This window comes from Vigna umbellata, chromosome 1 (assembly GCF_029865625.1).
Source record: "Vigna umbellata cultivar VRB3 chromosome 1, Vumbellata_1.0, whole genome shotgun sequence".
NCBI classification, from domain to species: Eukaryota; Viridiplantae; Streptophyta; class Magnoliopsida; order Fabales; family Fabaceae; genus Vigna; species Vigna umbellata.
Window position 1 is genome coordinate 41,230,915 of NC_142165.1, and position 19,507 is coordinate 41,250,421.

The 19,507-nt window shown below is 28.5% G+C and overlaps 1 protein-coding gene across 1 annotated transcript; it reads left to right on the plus strand.

The window, feature by feature from the left end:
• The first annotated feature begins 17,266 nt into the window (after positions 1 to 17,266).
• LOC124839531 (protein DETOXIFICATION 51-like) lies at positions 17,267 to 19,106 on the plus strand. Its single transcript, XM_047315367.2, has one exon. It carries the CDS (start codon positions 17,397 to 17,399, stop codon positions 18,867 to 18,869), a length of 1,473 nt encoding a protein of 490 aa, XP_047171323.2. The 5' UTR covers positions 17,267 to 17,396; the 3' UTR covers positions 18,870 to 19,106.
• The last annotated feature ends 401 nt before the right edge of the window (positions 19,107 to 19,507 follow it).

Consider the following 19,507-nt stretch of genomic DNA (forward strand, 5'->3'; position numbering starts at 1 on the left):
GATGAGTGGTGGTATGAATAAGTAAATATGTCAAAAGAAAAGAAGGCAGTGACAGATAAGAGACACTTTTGTGCATGTGTCCTAGCAAATGTGTAAATAAATAAAAAATAAATAAATTATATATATACATATATATTATTTTAAAATTTTCAATTACAAATCTTATATGTATTATTTTTTTTTTTTTACTTTCTCCTAATATCCACTTTGCTTGTGAACATAATTACTATGACTTACATTCAGGAGCAATCTTACATGGAGTGAGGAAAGTTGTGTTCCCTGTTTTTCTTTTTTTAAGTTACTTATATATTAAGTTTTTTTTATATAGATATTTGATCATTCACGTATTTTTAATTATTAATCAATATTGTACAAGTCAATTAAAAACAAATATAAGATAAATGATAGTATTAGACTGAGATAAAATTGGTACAAGAAGTTAAAGCCGTTAAAATATATAAGATAAACATACAAATAACTAATTCCATAAGATAAAGAGATTAAAATAAATCAAATCATAATGGATAAGGAAGGAGTTTGAATATAAGATATATTAGGTCTATAAGATCAATGTATTAGAATACAATATATATATATATATATATATATATATATATATATATATATATATATATATATATATATATATATATATATATTCGAATATAAATATAAAATATAAATTGAGTTTAAAGATATAAATATATAAGCTACTAATTTTAAAGAAGAAGATATTATACTATAAAATAAAACATAAAAAATTAAGAGATCTAAAAACCTAAAAAATAAATAAGTAGTGTTTTATAATTTTATAAACAGAGTTTATATATTTTATTATTAAAAATTCAGAATTTATAAATATAAAAATTGTTTAGTTAAGTTTTATGTTACAAATATATATTTTTTTAACTACTTCATTTCTTTTTTGAATTTTTTTTCTAAGTGTTTGGTCTACCTGTTCATTTCTTTTAAGATCATTTAACTTCATAGATATTTTGGTTCAACAATTATAATTGTTCAGAATTTTTTTTTAGATAAATTCATTTTTACTTCTTATTTTAAGTCATTTTTTTAAAATATATATATATATATATATATATATATATATATATATATATATATATATATATATATATATATATATATATATATATTCTAGGACTATGTTTGTGGTTCAAAAGAACTAAATATTTGTTCTTTTATGATTGTTAGAGAATATTCAAACTATTAGTTTAAGTTTTCTATGTAAATCTATGTTATCATTTAAAAGTGAAAACTCTTAGTTTTGTTAGATGAAAAGACTTATACTGAGTGAGGGAAGTTAGTCCAATTTTCAAATTGCATTGTGTGTTGAGGTTACTAGTTTTGACAATTGTAAGAGCATTCTATGTTAATTTATTAATTAATATTGATGAATACTTAATGAAATTATGTTGATAATGGATTACTGTGATTTATATACTTTATGTGTATTTAATATTTGTTATGATAATTCTATTTCGAATAAGGAATAAAGATTTTGAATATTAAATAAAAAATGATAGATTAAAAAAAGATTTTGTGGTTTAGTGAGTTGTTGAATGATTTGATATATCAATTTTGTTAAATCGTTCTATTTAAAAGTATTTTTGAATTATATGTACCATTTTTTACTTAAGAAAGGTGTATGATTGTTCAAATTGACTAATTGATTGATTCGATGTATTTCTTAAATTTTTTTTAAATTATGTAGATCCAGTAAACGAGTTAGTCATTAGTTGAGCAAAATTTAAATTTTCAAAATCCATTCAAATTGTTTACTCCTTGGTCAAGACTTTAAAAAAGGCTTTCAGGTATTTAGATTGTTGGACGAATAATTTGCCTCTTGAGAAAAAATCATTTTATAAAAGTTCAGAGAGTTTTAGGTTGTTGATCGAGTTTGATTTTGTTGAATGAATGTATTAAGTTTTGCTTTTGACACATAGTTGATATCTTGTTGTTGGGTGAGTCAATAATTCTCTTGTTAAGCGAAATTAATTTGATAAATATCTAAAGAGAAAAGAGACGATTAACAGTGAATCAGAACTTGAGGATGAATATACTTTTACAAGTGACATGTAACGTTGATAAGGATCTAGATCATGTAATTTGACATATGATTTTGGCACTTAAAATACATCTAAATGATATATTTTTGCAATAAATCAAACCCCTTTTGCTTGGAATTATAGAATGAGGTAATAAGAAGCAGAAAAATAAGAAATTAATTATTTTTTTTATTTGCAACAATTTTTTAAGGAATTAAAGGATGATGCAATTGAGTTCCATAAAATTTTCATTGACAAAAGCAGTTTACAAATATCTAAAATATGACTTTTTACAGCTAAACCACAAGAAAGTTGTGGTTGAGCACTAAAAGAAGTTAAGAGAAAAAGTCAAAGGTGGTGCATAAATTAAGCAATAAAAAATGGCGTTGAATACTTAAAGTGACAAAGAAAGTAAAAAATCTTCCATAGAAGGAAACCTATGCAACTAAGCATCCATGACTAGGGTTGAGCACCGATGAAAATTTTGTTAAATATATACCTCATGTCTTGGTTTTAAGCATTGAGTGAAGAAGTAATAAGTGATAACAAAGTAGGAATCAATGTCTTGAGGATAGATGTAAATTCCATGTTTAGATGTTGAAGTTATATTGCAATATTATATGAGCAATTAAACTCTCTTATGTTGAAGTTGGATGTGATCAATTATAAATATCTATACTTCAACATATTTATCCATGCTTTCATTCAAATGTTTGTAGTTTGATTTATACTTTATTGTTTGGGTGAATTAACTAATCATCTTACTTCATTGATTTGGATTGAGTTAAAAAGCTAATCTTAACTTGTGGTCCAATCAAACCATCTCATTTTTGTTATAGGCTAGTGTATGATTTAAAGCTTAGGTTAAATATAAAGTCTTGCACTTAAAACAATGATTCATTCAACTAAAAGGAAAGGAATCACATTGGGTTTGAAGTATGCAAGAATAAGTTTATAATTACCTTAGAATACTTTTAAGACATTGAATAGTTTGCATGTTAAATAGACAAAATCAGTAATGATGCAATAGAGAAAGATGAGATGAAATTCAATGATAGTTTTCACTCTACTGAATCTATATAATATATAATATTATTCATATTTTTTCTACAAAAATTTCAAAAACCAACTATTAATATATTTGTGTTAAATCTCTTTGAATTACACTTGTCAACATGTCACACATCTAATAAAGAATTATTTTAAAACTTAACATTGTGTGATGTTAAGAATTTTGATGCTTAATGGACATAAAATTGTCACTTTTTTTTTCAATTATTCTTCATTGATATTTTTCTTGTAGTAAAGCTATGTCTTTAAAGGTAACAAAATCAATAAGCTGTCCAATCTCATAACAAATTTATGACAGCTAGGCTTGACCTCATGTTAAGTTAAAAGGTCATTAAAAATTAAAGGCAGTTTTTAAAATTTAAGTCACTAATAAAATTACTCTTAATTTTAAATATAATGATTTAATTTATAAAAATTATAATATTACACACATTTTAATAAATTATTTTTCAATAATTTTATTCTTTAAAATATAACTATTATTTTGTAATATCATTCTACTTGACATAAACCACGATGATAAGTTAATAAAAATGACTCGATTCAGTTTTAGTCACAAGATATTTTTACATAACTTATCAAATCAAAACCATCTTAAAAACTCTAACTAAAAAAACCTAAACAATGCAAATTTCAGCGTTCTCTAACATGGCAGTATTTTCGACAATCACATTCCACACAAACATTACATACCTATACTCCTTCTCTTCACCTTTACCTTAAACACCCAAACTCATAACTCACCTATTTTTAAATCACATGTCTTCTCCTTTTTCCTCTTTCACCCTACCGCTTCAACTACAACAATTTTAATATCTCAATTATAATCCCATTCCAATACTCATACATTTTTGTCATAAAAATGAAAATTTTGCTAAAAATCTAACATGAATATAAGTTTTATATTGAATAAAACTAAAAATAAAAAAATCAAACAATATATGAAAGTAAAGACTTATTAACTCATTGATTGAAAGTTTTGAATTAAAAGTGATGTTAAAATTATATTTAGATTCATTAGCCTTATGTCTCGATACAGAATCTTTATTGTTTTGGTTTATGAGTCGAGGTAGATCTTCTTATACAAATAATTTTTGAACTCCAGACTTAAGATACAGTTTAATCTTCAATTTTATTTTCATCGTTCAATCTAATTAGATATTATATATAAAAAATACTTCGATACCAAAATAATAATTTATCCAAATACCTTAATAATAAATACTAAACAAAAAATAATCAGTTATTACATAATGTTTTATTGTTGGATTGAATACTTTATTGACCGCTTGATCCATAGCTGACTGAACGATCCTACCATCTATAAAACCTAACAAATTCAACTACAACAATTCATCTTCATCTTCATTTATTTCAAGGAGTATTGGTTCTTGCGTTCATTCACAATGAAATGACACAAAACAGAAGAGGACAATAATAATTGACGAAGAGTGGAGGAAAAAAAAATAGTAATTGAAAAGATTGGTGTTGCTTAGTAGTTATCCATGGTTTGGTTTTGTTGTAGGCATGTTGGGTGCGATCAGGTTTTGATTGGAAGTGTAACCAAATCATTCCAATCCAACATCTCACGCCAAAGATTCTCTCACTTTCCATTCTTTCATTTTTTTATTTATTTCTAAAATCAAAGATATATTCTTTAAGCATTCGTGTGTATAATAATTCTATTAACTACATGTACAAAATAAACCACACCAACATTCTATTCCTTTCAACATCTTGTGTTTTCTGAAATTTCTCTTCTTTCCATAATATTTTATTTTTCTTTCAACCGATTTCAATTTATTGTTATTATTTTCATAATAAATGTATCGTTTTCATTTAGACAACGACGTAGGCCATATTTTGCTGGTACGTAAAAGCTAAAATACCTGATATTCTATTCTCATCAGTGTTATATATTTTATTATATAAAATACTTGTCCTAACCACAATTAAGTTTTTCTAATTCAATGATGAGATGACATCACAATCTAATACTCAAAACCAACCAACTTATTCACCAATGTTTATATTTTTTTCATTTTGTAATTTATAAAATATTATATTTTTTTAAGATAGAAGAGAACTACCACTGAAAATAACATGGCTATTCTTTCTTCTTAATTTTACCATTCTATTTAATGAAAATAAAAAGGAAGGTAAAGATAACATTAAAAATAATTTATGTTTCTTTATTTTTATAAAGTTGTTGATAAAATATGAGTTACTCTTTTCTTTAACGGTATTCGCTTTGATTCGTTAAGAAATATTTATATGTAGTGCTGGCTACGTTTTTGAATAAAACACTAAAAAATATATATTCAGTGAGAGTTAGATGTTATAAAAAATCCTCCACAAATTAATATAATTTTAAATAATTTTGATGAATTGTTTATAAAAATTAATAATAATAGAGGTTTTAATTATATTTTCAAGAATTTTATAACCTCCACAAATTAATATAAGATAGAATAAATTTTGTTGTTTCGGTAATTTTTTTTATCTATCTAATAAAGAAGAAAACACTCAAATTAAATAGTAACCGTTAAATTGGGTGGAAACGAAAATGTTAATTAAAAGTTATACTGTGTTTATAAACTAATTTCTTTTTCTAAGTTACTTCCATCTAATTATTGAAAGATTTCGATTTTTATGGAAATTTATTTTAAATTACAATACTTTATGTTGATAAAGAAATATTCAGTCATTTACAAGTTAAAATTGCTTTACATAGAAACTAATTTGTAAAAAATATTTATTTTCCTAGTAGTTTGTCCTCATTAATTAATTAAAGATATTCTCAATTTTCCTCTTTCGGAAAAATTAATAGAATAAGAAAAAAAATAAATATAAATAATATGTTTAAACATGAAAAAGAACAATAATGAAAAGAACCGAATAATACCACCAATTTTGTGCCCAAAGTGGATAGACAAGGCAACACGTTTATTTGACCAAACTATGTCCGATGTTCTATGATAACATTATGTGTTATGATAATTTTCTTATATGTGTATTCGAAGACACATTACAAACATGCTTTTTTTCATATTAATAGTTGTTCTTCTTATTCAAGTACCTTGATTCTCACCCGTTGGAGGCTAATTATTGGTGAGTTGGGCTGTTAAAATTGTAATACTGGGCCGGTGGATTGGATTTGGGCCATTCGGTAAAGGGTTCATACTTCATACATATATTTTTCCTTAAGTGTTTTATTATGCACCTCCAACAACATTTCAACAACATTTCATTATGTATATTCAATTTTTCAAAAATTTATTTTTAATCTTAATAAATATTTCTTTCACTTTTTTCTTTCTATTTAAAGTAATCCTACACCTACATTTCTTAACTCTGCACCTTTTTAACAAAATTTTTAAAACTTTATCTCTTATTTATAATTTAATAACTATTTAATTTAATTTGAAAATATAATATTATTTAATATTTTTTCATATTTTAATAATTATTAAAATATAATTTTTTATTTAAATTAAATTATTATTAAATTTTAAATAGAAAATAAAATTTTAAAAAATTTCATCGGATATTGGTATCCGATAACTATGTTATTGGATTTCTATTTTCAACACGAAAAATTTGTTTTTTATTTATACTTTATTAATTATTTAATTTAATTTAAAAAATTAATATTATTTAATATAATTAATATGTAAATAACTATTAAAATATAGTTTATATTATTATGGTAGTAATATTAGAAAAATAAAAACAAAAATAATAATAATTAAGAGATCTAAAATTTTTGAAATCTAATTTTATTAATTTAATATTTTAATATAATTTAATATATTTATATATTAAATCAGATTTTATATAATTGTATTTATTTTTATTACTTTTATTTTAATTATTTTAATTTTTAATATAAATATTATATGAAAAATTAAATTATTATTAAATTTTAAATAAAAAATGAAATTTAAAAAAGTTATCCGATATTGGTATCCGATAACATAGTTATCGGATTTCCAATTCCCACGTAAATTTTTTAAAAATTTGATTTTTATTTATATCTTATAAATTATTTAATTTAATTTAAAAATTGTTATTATTTAATCTATTTCATATTTAAATAATTATTAAAATATATTTTATATTATTATAGTAGTAATAATAAAAAAATTAAAATAAAAACAATAATAATTAAAAAATCTAAAAGTTCAAAATCCTATTTTATTAATTTAATATTTTAATATAATTTAATATATTTATATATATTAAATTAGATTTCATATATTACTTTTATTTTTATGGCTTTTATTTTAATTTTAATTTTTTATTATAATTATTATATGAAAAATTAAATTATTAATAAATTTTAAATAAAAAATAAACTTTAAAAAGAAGTCATCGGATATTGGTATCCGATAACTCTGTTATCAGATTTCCAATTCCGACACTAAAAATTTGTTTTTTATTTATATTTTTATTAATAAATTAATTTAATTTAAAAATTTAATATAATTTAATATATTTTATATTTAAATAACTATTAAAATATAATAGTAGTAACATTAAAAAAATTAAAATAACAATAATAATAATTAAGAATCTAAAAATTTTGAAATTCTATTTTATTAATTATATATATTAAATCAGATTTTATATAATTTTTTTATTTTTATTACTTTTATTTTAATTATTTTAATTTTAATTTTTGTAATATAATTATTATAATAATACAAATCATATTTTAATAATTATTAAAATATGAAAAAATATTAAATAATATTAGATTTTTAAATTAAATTAAATAGTTATTAAATTATAAATAAATAAAAAAATTTAAAAATTTTGTTAAAATGGTGCAGAAAGTTAAAGAAGGATAGAATTACTTTAAATAGAAAGAGAAAAAGTGAAAAAGTATATTTACTAAGGTTAAAAAAATATTTTTGAAATAGTTGGAGATGAAGTGTTGGATGAAACAGCCTTTTTCAATATTTCAAAGGTGATTAGATTTGGGAATGGAGGGAGAGACACAAAAATTATTACAATATTAAGAGTGTTTATTTAGGTTTTTGATAGTTAATTTCTTTCAAAGCTAGCACTTTTATATTTTAATATATTATTATTTATTTTATAAACAATTTAATACTCAACCATTCATTACCTAATATAAATAATTCATAAACTTTTCACTGTATTTACACAATATTTTTTAACTTCGAATAATAGACCGGTTTCTTTTGTTCGTGTTAAGGTGTCTCTCCATCTGGCCTGCCTAACAATTTTGTGACTCTCTATAAGATTGTAAAAATAAGGGCCAATAAATTATATTGTATCTTTAAATTAGTCCGACTTTGTTCTCAGGTATTTTTTCCCTGCACCTCCATGATTGTTGGATGCACCCCCACAATGTTGAAAATGACATTTTACTCTTTGTAAAAGTGACTTCTGGTTTACCTGTTTTGAAAATCTTTTGAAATCGCTTTTTTGGAATTTCTAGAACATGATTTTCATAATAATTTTTCTTAATGGAATTTTTGGAATAGGATCTGTGGAACAGGATTATACGACATGCATTTTAGAATAAACTTTCTGAAATAAAATTTTTGGAACAAAATTTGTGAAACATGTATGATACTTTCTGGAACGAGTTTTTTTATACAACATTGTTTCTGTCTATCTTCTTCTGCAGCATAGACATTCTCAATGATAATGTACTGTAGTGCAATGAGAGAGAATATTTTAGTCTTTTCCATTAATATGAGATACAGTTAGTAATGATTGGGGTGCAGAAAGAAAACATATTGTTTTCTTTCTCTCGGGCCAGTTTAGATTTTTTTTCTTGGTTTACTTTACCCACGTGGGGAAAAAAAATACTAACAAGCGAAAGACATTCTTAGCCTCAAAAGTAGGAGTTTTTCTTTTTCATCATCTTTTATTCATTTGGGAACAAATTTTCCTAAGTATAAGAAATAAAGAGGTTTAGAAAATAGTATATTAAAATATAAGCATGCTAATAAAATATAGGTTGTGTGAAGTGCAAATTTTATAAGCCTTACTTTTCACGAATACAAATCTAGAATTCTGCAGCAATCGAAATTTGACCTTATTCTGTAACACCTCCATATATATGATGTAACTTTGTAGATCACTCTGTGTAATTGTGTCACGGTTTAAAACATCCAGATAGCTTTTCTGACCTTATCAGGTATTAATTTGTGAAATGAAATTCAACGTGAAAAAGGACAATATATATTCAGTTCCGGCATCAAAGGGATTTGCTCTACAGGAAAATGTGAGAGCTTTTAAATGAGAAGCAAGGATCACTCACAAAAGTGATTAATTTGTGATTTGGAAGCTGATTTTTGACTCTGGCTAGTGTCTTTATTTTGATGGAGGAAGTGATTATGACTTTTTTATGGTCTCATGGGATTCAGTAATAATGATTCTTTAATGACTCTTACGATTGATTTCCATATTCAAACATGCTAATTATAAACCGCACATGTTACGGGCCAACTATAATGTGTCTAGCACAGATCAATGCAAAAATATTAACCCCCCAAAATCCAACCATATCTAACTATAATCATTTCCCATTCTGTATTGCGGTTGAATTTGTAGACACCCCTTGTGAAAATGCTTCCTGCTTCCTGCATAAATATATCTAGTTTGACAACACTAAAAGACAACCTTAGAGATAATGTTTGCAATGCTCAATTGTTGTAATGGATGCTGATGACTTCACTCTTTCTATCATTTGACTGCACCACCACTAAAAAAAATGACCTCGTGAGCTTCGAACAATTCTAAAGTTTATCGCATATTTCTGCATCATGGATCATTTGGTCCCAGAAAAACATTGATTTTGTAGGGTGCGGATCAAATTCTCTTACCGACAAAACTTAATTAAAAAGTAATTATTTTATACAAGTTGAGGAATATACGCTTAACCCTGTAACATTGGATTTTATACAACACCTAAATCTCCTATAAGCAAAAACCACCATACACTGCACACGGCCATGCTACGTGGAATCCACGGTTTTGTTTGCTTCTGGCTTTTTCTTCGGGGCAAGGTATAATAAATTAATCACCAATTAACACCTCTAACTAATCAGGTCATAGTCAAATTCGTCAAAATCAGTGACCAAGCTGGGAAATGCTGTTTGGATGAAATGAAAAAGGGCACGCACAGCAATACACAGTTGTGTTGGTCATAATTGGTACTCTGCATACATAAATACACAGTAGAGGGTTAATTACAAGCCAAAAACATGAAATACAAGGTAAAATTTAAGGTTTTTATGAACCAATTAAATACATGTACAGTATGGAGTGAACAATTAACATATTTTTTTATCCAATACAAAATAATTGGTGGGTCGATCAGTCAGACCACATACCAGATTAACCATAAGAATAATTATGATAAATTATTATTGTATGAGTTATAATTAAGTAATTACTAATCAGAAATTCATTCAAAAATCTATAAATACATATTTGATATACAGATAATTGATTATTTTTTATTACACATTTATTATTAATAGAGTATTCAAACAAATATTGATTTTTAACATGAGAGGTAATATCCGACTTAACCAAAACAATATAGAAAGGACCGAAAATAAAGCTTTAACCTAAACTTAAAATTTAGAAATTATATATAAAGATGACTTAATCTCAACTTTATAAGAAACAATACATAATTAAAATATATTGTTTATTATATACATTGATTCCATATAATTGAATTCAGATCTAAACTTAACTAATATATTATACTTTTATCACATTTTTTTGAGATTTTTATCATGAGTTGGCTAGTTAAGAAAGTTGAGAAAAATGATCAATCTTGTGAGTGATGCAAACAATGTCTAATGAGCATGTGCAGGAAAAAGTCCCCACGTGGGTTATGACAAACGTGTGGGTCTCTAATTCCAAGTGTCGCTCTTTATTTTGATAGTTTTGGCAAGATGCAATCTTCTTGGATAACAAAACTTCCTTGTGAGGAAAGAAAATCAGGGTTATTGAGAGAAAAGATGACAGAAATAATGGTGAATGAAAAAGTATAGATCTTATATTAATTAATTGCAAGGTTTGGTGATCAAGAAGGAAGCTTTATTTAAGGTATACAATCCCCATGTTGATGAGACTTATGAGATATTCTTTTGTCCTGAATCCCAAGATGAGAGCTGTGAGTATGTAGAAAGGAGCTGGCTTAGCATCTCTTTTCCAAAATCTTTTCACAGTTTCATCAATGAACTGTCTTTCTTATTTTTAACTAATCTAATTATTATTTACTAAACTTTTTAAAAAAAAAAAACTAAACTAATTTCACATGAATCAATTTCTACCAAAGTTTCTCATTCTAAAATTATTATACTTTCTCTTCTTTTCATAGTCTTTCATGGGTGTAAAGAGGACAATCATGACCTACAATTCCTTGTGTACATATAAAATTGAAAATAAAACATTTTTTTAAATATATATATAAGTGGGAGAAATGGAGCTACATGCATAGGTAGTGTTGTTGTGTTGTATTCATATAATGTTAACCTTTTTGGCTAAAGGTAAAAGCTTGTGATGGGAGGAAAAAGGGGAATCTGGTGACCAAAGCTTCTGTTTTTGGCTATTTACTATTTATAGGGGTGCTGCCAATTCTATATAAATAGATATTTAATTCTGTTTTCATGAGATATGTGAAATATAAAAATTGCATTCCACATGCCCCAACCCCCAAGAAATCGAATTAGAGAAATAAAAGTTTGCAAGTCATCCACGTTTAGTTACAACAAATCAAATTTATAGACTCTAGCTTAAAAAAAAGAGTTAAAGTTTTTATGTAAGGAATTATTAACGTTTCCATCATGGAAATAGTGCATGCTCAAATCCTTTTCATACAATAAAAGAATTAAATTAAATAGGGAACTTTGTATAACCATAAACAATGAATTAAATTAATGTACTTTTGAGTGAACTGCTAAAACTATATAAAATATATTAAAAAACATAACATCTTTAACTGTGTTAACCTATTAATTCACTAGCTTGAAATAGATTAAACTATGTTTCAAAGTTATTGATTTCTAAAATGTGAGTTAGGTTGGTTTAACATCTTGGTAACCAAAATGAAAATATATAATTAATTAAAAACTTGAGATAGAATTAATCTATATAGGAAGTCCAAAACTTTTAAGCTATTAATGAAGAAAGCATAATATATACTTTTACAATCAATGCTATATATCTCCCAAAATAATCTAATAAAATATGCTCAATATTATTTATGTCGTTTTAAGTTTTAATCAATATAAAATGTCCATACTCTATTGTTTTTATTATGTGTTATTCAACCATGATTGAGAAAATAAATATATTTTGCAAGTGAAATAACTTTCTAATATTCAATTAGAATAGTAAATACTAGAGTAAATAACTTTCATAATTATACTAACCAAAATTATTACATCTCAGCATATTCCACTATTTTCTTCCAATTTTATTTTTTTCTGTGGATTAACTACAAGATTATTTTATTGTATCTATTTTTATTTATTAAAAAGTAAATTTTAAATTTAACTTAATTTCTCAAAATTGTACACACTTATATATTTAAAAGTAAATTGAAGTGGAGTAATTGAAAGAGTATAGAGAGATGGATGTTTGAGAATTGATGGTGTCATGTGCTTCTTCCATGATATCTGGCTATCATACTTCATAGCCACACCCTCCAAGAAAGATGCTGAATTCAGAAGCAAGGTCCCACCTCACCCCAATCAACAACCATGTTCCCTTTAAACCAACAATCAATACTCACTTCACAACTCATGCAAACCTACTTTCATCATTAAACTATTATATACTCCACAATTTTTATAAACAATTTCAACATTTTTCTTTTTTCTAAGTTTCTCATTTTTTAATCATCCCATTATTAAACTATACTTGTAAAACAATAAATCACTCAAGATAAAGATTTCTTCCTTATTGATATTAAATATATCACACCCTTCCAACCTCCAACTCTTGTCGAGTCACAAGATTTTATTCTGCTTTAACAAAAATCTATTTTTGGCACCAATCCTATAAAACAATTACAGAAACATTAATAATTATAAACATTTATAGTACAAATAACTAATTAATAATATCAACTTTTTCAATGCATATTTTTCTAAAGAAAAATTATAATGCTTATACGTGTATCACCTTGAAATTTGGATGATCAAGTTTTTTTAAAATAACAAAACGATATAATAATATCAAAATGTAAATGATATAATACAGCTAAAGCTACCCAAAAATAGCCAAGTATATCCATACATGCAAGGGTTATGTTACTTGTACGAAAATATCTTTCTCCTTCATTAATACAATAACTAAAATAGAAGGAACAATATTTAATTATCGGATGAATGAAACCTCGAACATGCACAATGCATTTTAACAATTTGATTCGTGATTTAACCCTCCTCCCACTTGATTCAAGAAAAGCGTATTTCTTTATTTCCATGAATAAAGAAAAAAGATAATGCAAATTAACACAAAAAATGATAGAAACATATAAGAAAAATAATAATTCTTATTTTACTATATATTTAATATTTGTGTCCTTATGACCACGCCTGTGTTAAGTTCACAATTGCCTAAATACTTAATATGTAAATTCATTTTTTCTTAGAATTAATCACTACAATATTTAAGCATTTTTTTTATTTTAAAAATTAATTAACTTTTTTTAATATCCCTATACATCGAATTTCTAATGAAAAATTTGATGTGATACTAAAATACTATCATAAATGTGCCAACCTAAATTAATGTGTATAATAGAGTGTAATACTAACATCGATGCTACATATTAAATATCAATTTAATGAACGAATCGAAATACATAATTGAAACTGTAAAAGATCACATTCATAAATAATAAATGGATAAATTAAAACCTATAAATAAATGACCAAATAAAAATGATCGATTTTGAGGTTAAACAACAATAAAATGAATAAATTATTTTTGGAAAGAAATTGTGTTTTAAAAGTGCGTATACCAAGAAAGAAAGAGGAAGTAAAAAGAAAAGAAAAAAATGCATAGCATACGAGAAAAAAAAATCGGTGATTATAAAATTAAGGTATGAAAAAGTTACGAGTATAAAAGTCATTTTTGAAATAATAAATTACATTTATAATTCTCAAACAGCTTTAATAACTTCAAAATGATTTAAGAGGAATATACTTTTGCATGAATGAAACAGTCAACATGCACTTCATACAAAAAATACTTATTTTAATTATACAAAAATGTTTATTAAATTATTTATTTGAACAAACCACTATATTTCTTTCTTTATACTTCTTGAGTAACTTTTCTTGTCTCACACCAAAGTGACTTGTTAAAGTACATTTATGTCTGGATAACGATAGTGCGATAATTTTTTTTTACAATATTTTAACATTATTTTATTATGTGATTGGTCTATGTTGGTGTTTATGATTATTATTATTGATCGTGGAGAATTTTGCACTAATCACGTAATAACACGTAGATGATGTTAAAATCTTGTAAAAAAAAATTGTAAAATATCATTATCTTTTACATTTTACCTATTCAGCATGTGAGATATCAGTGTTTCGAATATCAGTTACAAAGTGAAGGTGTAAAACAGGCGCAGTGGAAAAAGCAATAAAGAAAACCACGTTTTCAATACAAAACTTACAGAATATATATAAGAGATTTCAATATAATAGTTACTGTGAAATGGAGGTGAGTGAATACTAACGAGATAATAATGTTGTAGAATTACTGTAGTGAGGTATATGGAGATTTGCAGGTGAAACTGTTGAGAATTGGAGAATTTGTAAGAGTGGGATAGTTTTACTATTTAAGGGGGACAGATTGCAGATAACATAAGTAGGCATTCTGGGAAAGTTTTGGGAGTGAATATGTGAAAGCAAAGGAGGGTTGACATCATGTCATGCAAAAGAAAGAAACATGCAACTATGTTTGAATTGGGAATCAGAAGATGTTAAATATTTTACGTGGCTTTATGTGACCTATGGTCAGTGAGACAACCAAGTAATGAAGCACAACACAACAACACTGCATTATGTAGGCTGCTTCCCCCAATGACAGTAAACAAAAAGAAGAAGTGGTGCCACTGCCTCCCAAATGTGAGACTCTCAGAGCTGTCAGATGGGGATGGTGGGGACTGCGTTTTCTCATCTCTTCAACATCATAACACATTTTTTTACCACCTTATTCTCCTCAATTTCCCTTTCTTCTCTTCTACATATTGTCACACACACGACACTAACAAGGGACACAGGCAAAACATGCACATTTGGATGGGACAACAACACTTAATACCAACAACTCAACAAGACAGAGATAGATAGAAAGAGAATGCTACAAAGTAGAAAGTAGTAAATGCTAACCAGTACTGTATGGCCTATTGTTATGAGGGATGTTTCCCTCCAACCATCTGTTTGTGAAAATGGAAGCTGAGTGCTGTGCAGCCTCCGGCAATTTCGCACGCACCCATGTGATCCATTATGCTCAATCCACCACATATTCGTATACTCCTACCCATCTTTTGCTTCTCTCTTCTTTCATCAACCTTTCTTTTATACTCCTTTTGCTTATACTATATGCATGCCACACCATTTTATTAACTTCTCCACTTTAAAACCCTTTTGCTGCTTCCATTCAAACCCAGTTTCAGCTGCTTCACGTTCAGCAGATGCCATGAAAAATTAAGTCTTGCTCTCAAACTCCACGTGTGGCCCTTTCCTTTATCAAATCGAACAAATACAATTCATCGAATAGTCAACTAATATCTTATTACCGACTACACACTACCTAATTGCCTTCTTTCTCAACTAAAATCAAACTTAGATATCATGATTAAACAGAAAACCACGCTTCCTCGTAATTAATTTTAAACAAATGTGATTAAGAGTGGACTAATCGCGAGGGAGATAGATAATATTTATTTAATTACCACTGCCAGTTTTTAAAAATAAATAGGTAAATATTATACGCCTTATTATAAACATAAAAACATTGAATAAATTTTGAAACAGCTGAGATATAATTTAATATGAAAACATTAATTAACAGTAGAGAGCATGATAAGGCTGACTACTTTTGTGGTTAGTTTGTCATAGGAGAAAGTTCTTACTGGTCAAACACTAATCAATGTTTGGTCATACGCTTTTTACTCTTTATAATAAACTATTTTTTTACTGTCTAAATTAAAATTAAAATATCGCACAAATTAACATTTTCATGATAATAAAAAAGTTTAATTAAAAGAAATAAATATTAATGAATAAGAAGAAAAGTAATTAAAATTTGTTTGTGTTTAAGTTAATTTTCTTTTCTTATAATTGAGATTGGAGAAAATACTTTCATTATTGTTAATTAACAATTGAAGTTAATAATGAAAGTCAAGAACATTGTTAGCTTTCATAGATACATTAACGATATAATTGTGGAGCAAAGTCAAATGCTTTCGCTAGACCAATATGTAAGCCGTACATGCATTATGTTTTAATGATGAATGACACCTTTGTCAGTAATCCAGTGCTTTAATGCTTTTTCAAGAATTCTCGGATTAAATTGAAGTAATTGCATTGCACCTGAAGATGGCAGTGATCAATTGGAAGTTTTTGTAATTTGATATCGCAGTTACCTAAGAAGGCCAAGAAACTAGCATAATCACAATTTCACAAAAACCAAATAGCTATTCCGTTGTTGGAAATTGTTCCCCGCAGAATACACTGACTTTCCCACGTATTTAAGTAATTTTCATCCATACAATGGCATTAAACCTGAGCACACGTAACATAAATATACATTTTTTACCAAAGAGATTGGAAAAGTATGACATGTTAAGAAAAGTATAGAAAGGTTGTAAGATTTTAGGTTATTAGAAGAAACGAGAGAGGTGAGTCATGAATGACTGTTGCAAAAGCATGGAACTTGACATCAACCCTCGTCTTTCTTTTTTTTGTTATTAATAATTATATAATAAAGGAAGAGATGTAAATATTTAAAGAGGAGGTAAAAGGGTTGAAATCTCTATTTATACAAGGGTGGCCTTCCTGGACTTGTCATTCAAACTTGGTAATTATTAGTTTCGTGTATCTATCTATCTATCTGTTCACACACTCTCACTAACTCTGTGGGTGGGAGTGTTTGTTTGGGTCATCCCACACATAACAGAGTGAGGAGTGCGAAGTGTGAAGTGCAAGTTGGTAGAACTAATCCATTGGGATGGGATCAAAAGCAGAGGGAGGAGAATACACGATGATGGAGGCAGCGGAAAAAGAGAAGCAGTGTTGGGGAATAAGGAGAGAAGTGAAAGCGCTGATGGAGCTAGCGTTTCCCATAGCGTTCACGGCACTTATATTCTACGCGCGTTCCATGGTATCGATGCTGTTCCTGGGACACCTAGGAGACCTGGAACTGGCGGCGGGGTCCTTAGGAATGGCCTTTGCCAACATCACAGGTTATTCGGTGCTGTCGGGTCTGGCACTTGGGATGGAACCACTATGCTCCCAAGCCTTCGGCGCAAAACGCATGAACGTCTTGTCATTGACCCTCCACCGCTGTGTAATGTTTCTGCTACTCTGCTCCATCCCAATATCTTTCCTCTGGCTCAACATCTCAAACATCCTTCTACCCTTGCACCAGGACCCTAACATCACCCGCATGGCACACACCTACCTCATCTTTTCCCTCCCCGACCTCCTCACCCACTCCTTCCTCCATCCAATCCGCATTTACCTTCGCGCGCAGGGCGTCACCCACCCGGTCACCTTAGCGTCCCTGGCTGGAACCCTCCTCCACTTCCCCTTCAACTACCTTCTCGTCACGCGACTCCGCCTTGGCCTCGCCGGCGTCGCGGCAGCTTCCGCTGCCTCCAGCCTCTCCATCCTCCTCTTCCTCGCCACGCACGTGTGCCTCACAGGCATCCACTGCGCCGCGCCGACCCGGGACTGTCTCTCCGGGTGGAAGCCGCTGCTCCGGCTCGCCGCGCCGAGCTGCGTCTCCGTTTGCCTGGAGTGGTGGTGGTACGAGATCATGATAGTTTTGTGTGGGCTTTTGGTTAACCCCACTTCAACCGTTGCTTCCATGGGTATACTCATTCAAACAACTTCCTTTATTTACGTTTTCCCCTCTTCGTTGAGTTTTGCGGTTTCCACTCGCATTGGAAACGAACTGGGCGCAAATCAGCCTTATCGGGCGAAGCTTTCCACCGTAGTATCTGTTTTTCTGGCCGTGATTATAGGTTTCTCGGCCATGCTTTTTGCCATTGGAACGAGACGGTCTTGGGGAAGAATGTTCACCAATGACGAAAACATTATAAGGATCACATCCATGGCACTTCCGATCCTCGGAATTTGTGAACTCGGAAACTGTCCACAAACGGTGGGTTGTGGCGTGGTAAGAGGGACGGCGCGACCCAACACCGCGGCAAACATCAACCTGAGCGCATTCTATTTGGTCGGAATGCCTGTGGCGGTTGGGCTTGGGTTCTGGTTAGACGTTGGGTTCTGTGGGCTGTGGCTGGGCCTGTTATCGGCCCAGGTGTGTTGCGCGGGACTTATGTTGTATGTGATAGGGACCACGGATTGGGATGTGGAAGCCCATCGGGCACAGTTGCTGATGTGGCACGATGATGGAACGATGGATGAGCAGAAGCAAACGTTGACCAGCATTGTTACCGTGACGCCCTTGGCTTGATTGTTTGATGAAAAGCAACACCCCGTGTTGATGATGGGGTTTATTTTGTAATTTCACTGAGATGAAAGAAAGTGAATTATAACTGCATTTTTTTTGCCTCTTTTTTCCCACCCATACGGGAACTGGATACATACAAAGAGAGGATAACATAAAGGAAATTATTGTGTGTGTTTTGACATTGTTTTGTTATTATTTTAGTTACAGGAGATGTGGCGTAGGAAAAAAGATATGAGTGAATAGGAAAAAATTGGTGATGTGATGAAAATAATAAGATTATAGAAAAATTTGAGAATATTTTTGGTGTGAAATGGGTAAGGCAAGCACAAAGTGATTGTGAAAGGGTGTGGATCCGTGGTCCTTGGGAGTGGAATAAAGAAGTGACACCTGGGTGGGTGCATTTGAGGAAATGAGTGAAGAGAAAGGCATGTTTGCATGGTACTGTACTCTGTGTGTGAGGAGCTCCCTTCTGTTAACTTTCGCCTTTATCTCTCGCCACTGCCACCGATAATGACCCATATTCCCTCTCTATATATTTTCTTCTTAACTTTCTTTAACAACAAACACAACCCTCCACACTAACTTTATATATTCAACTCTTTTTTTTTATTTACACTCTTCTTCGCACTAACGTCAAAATT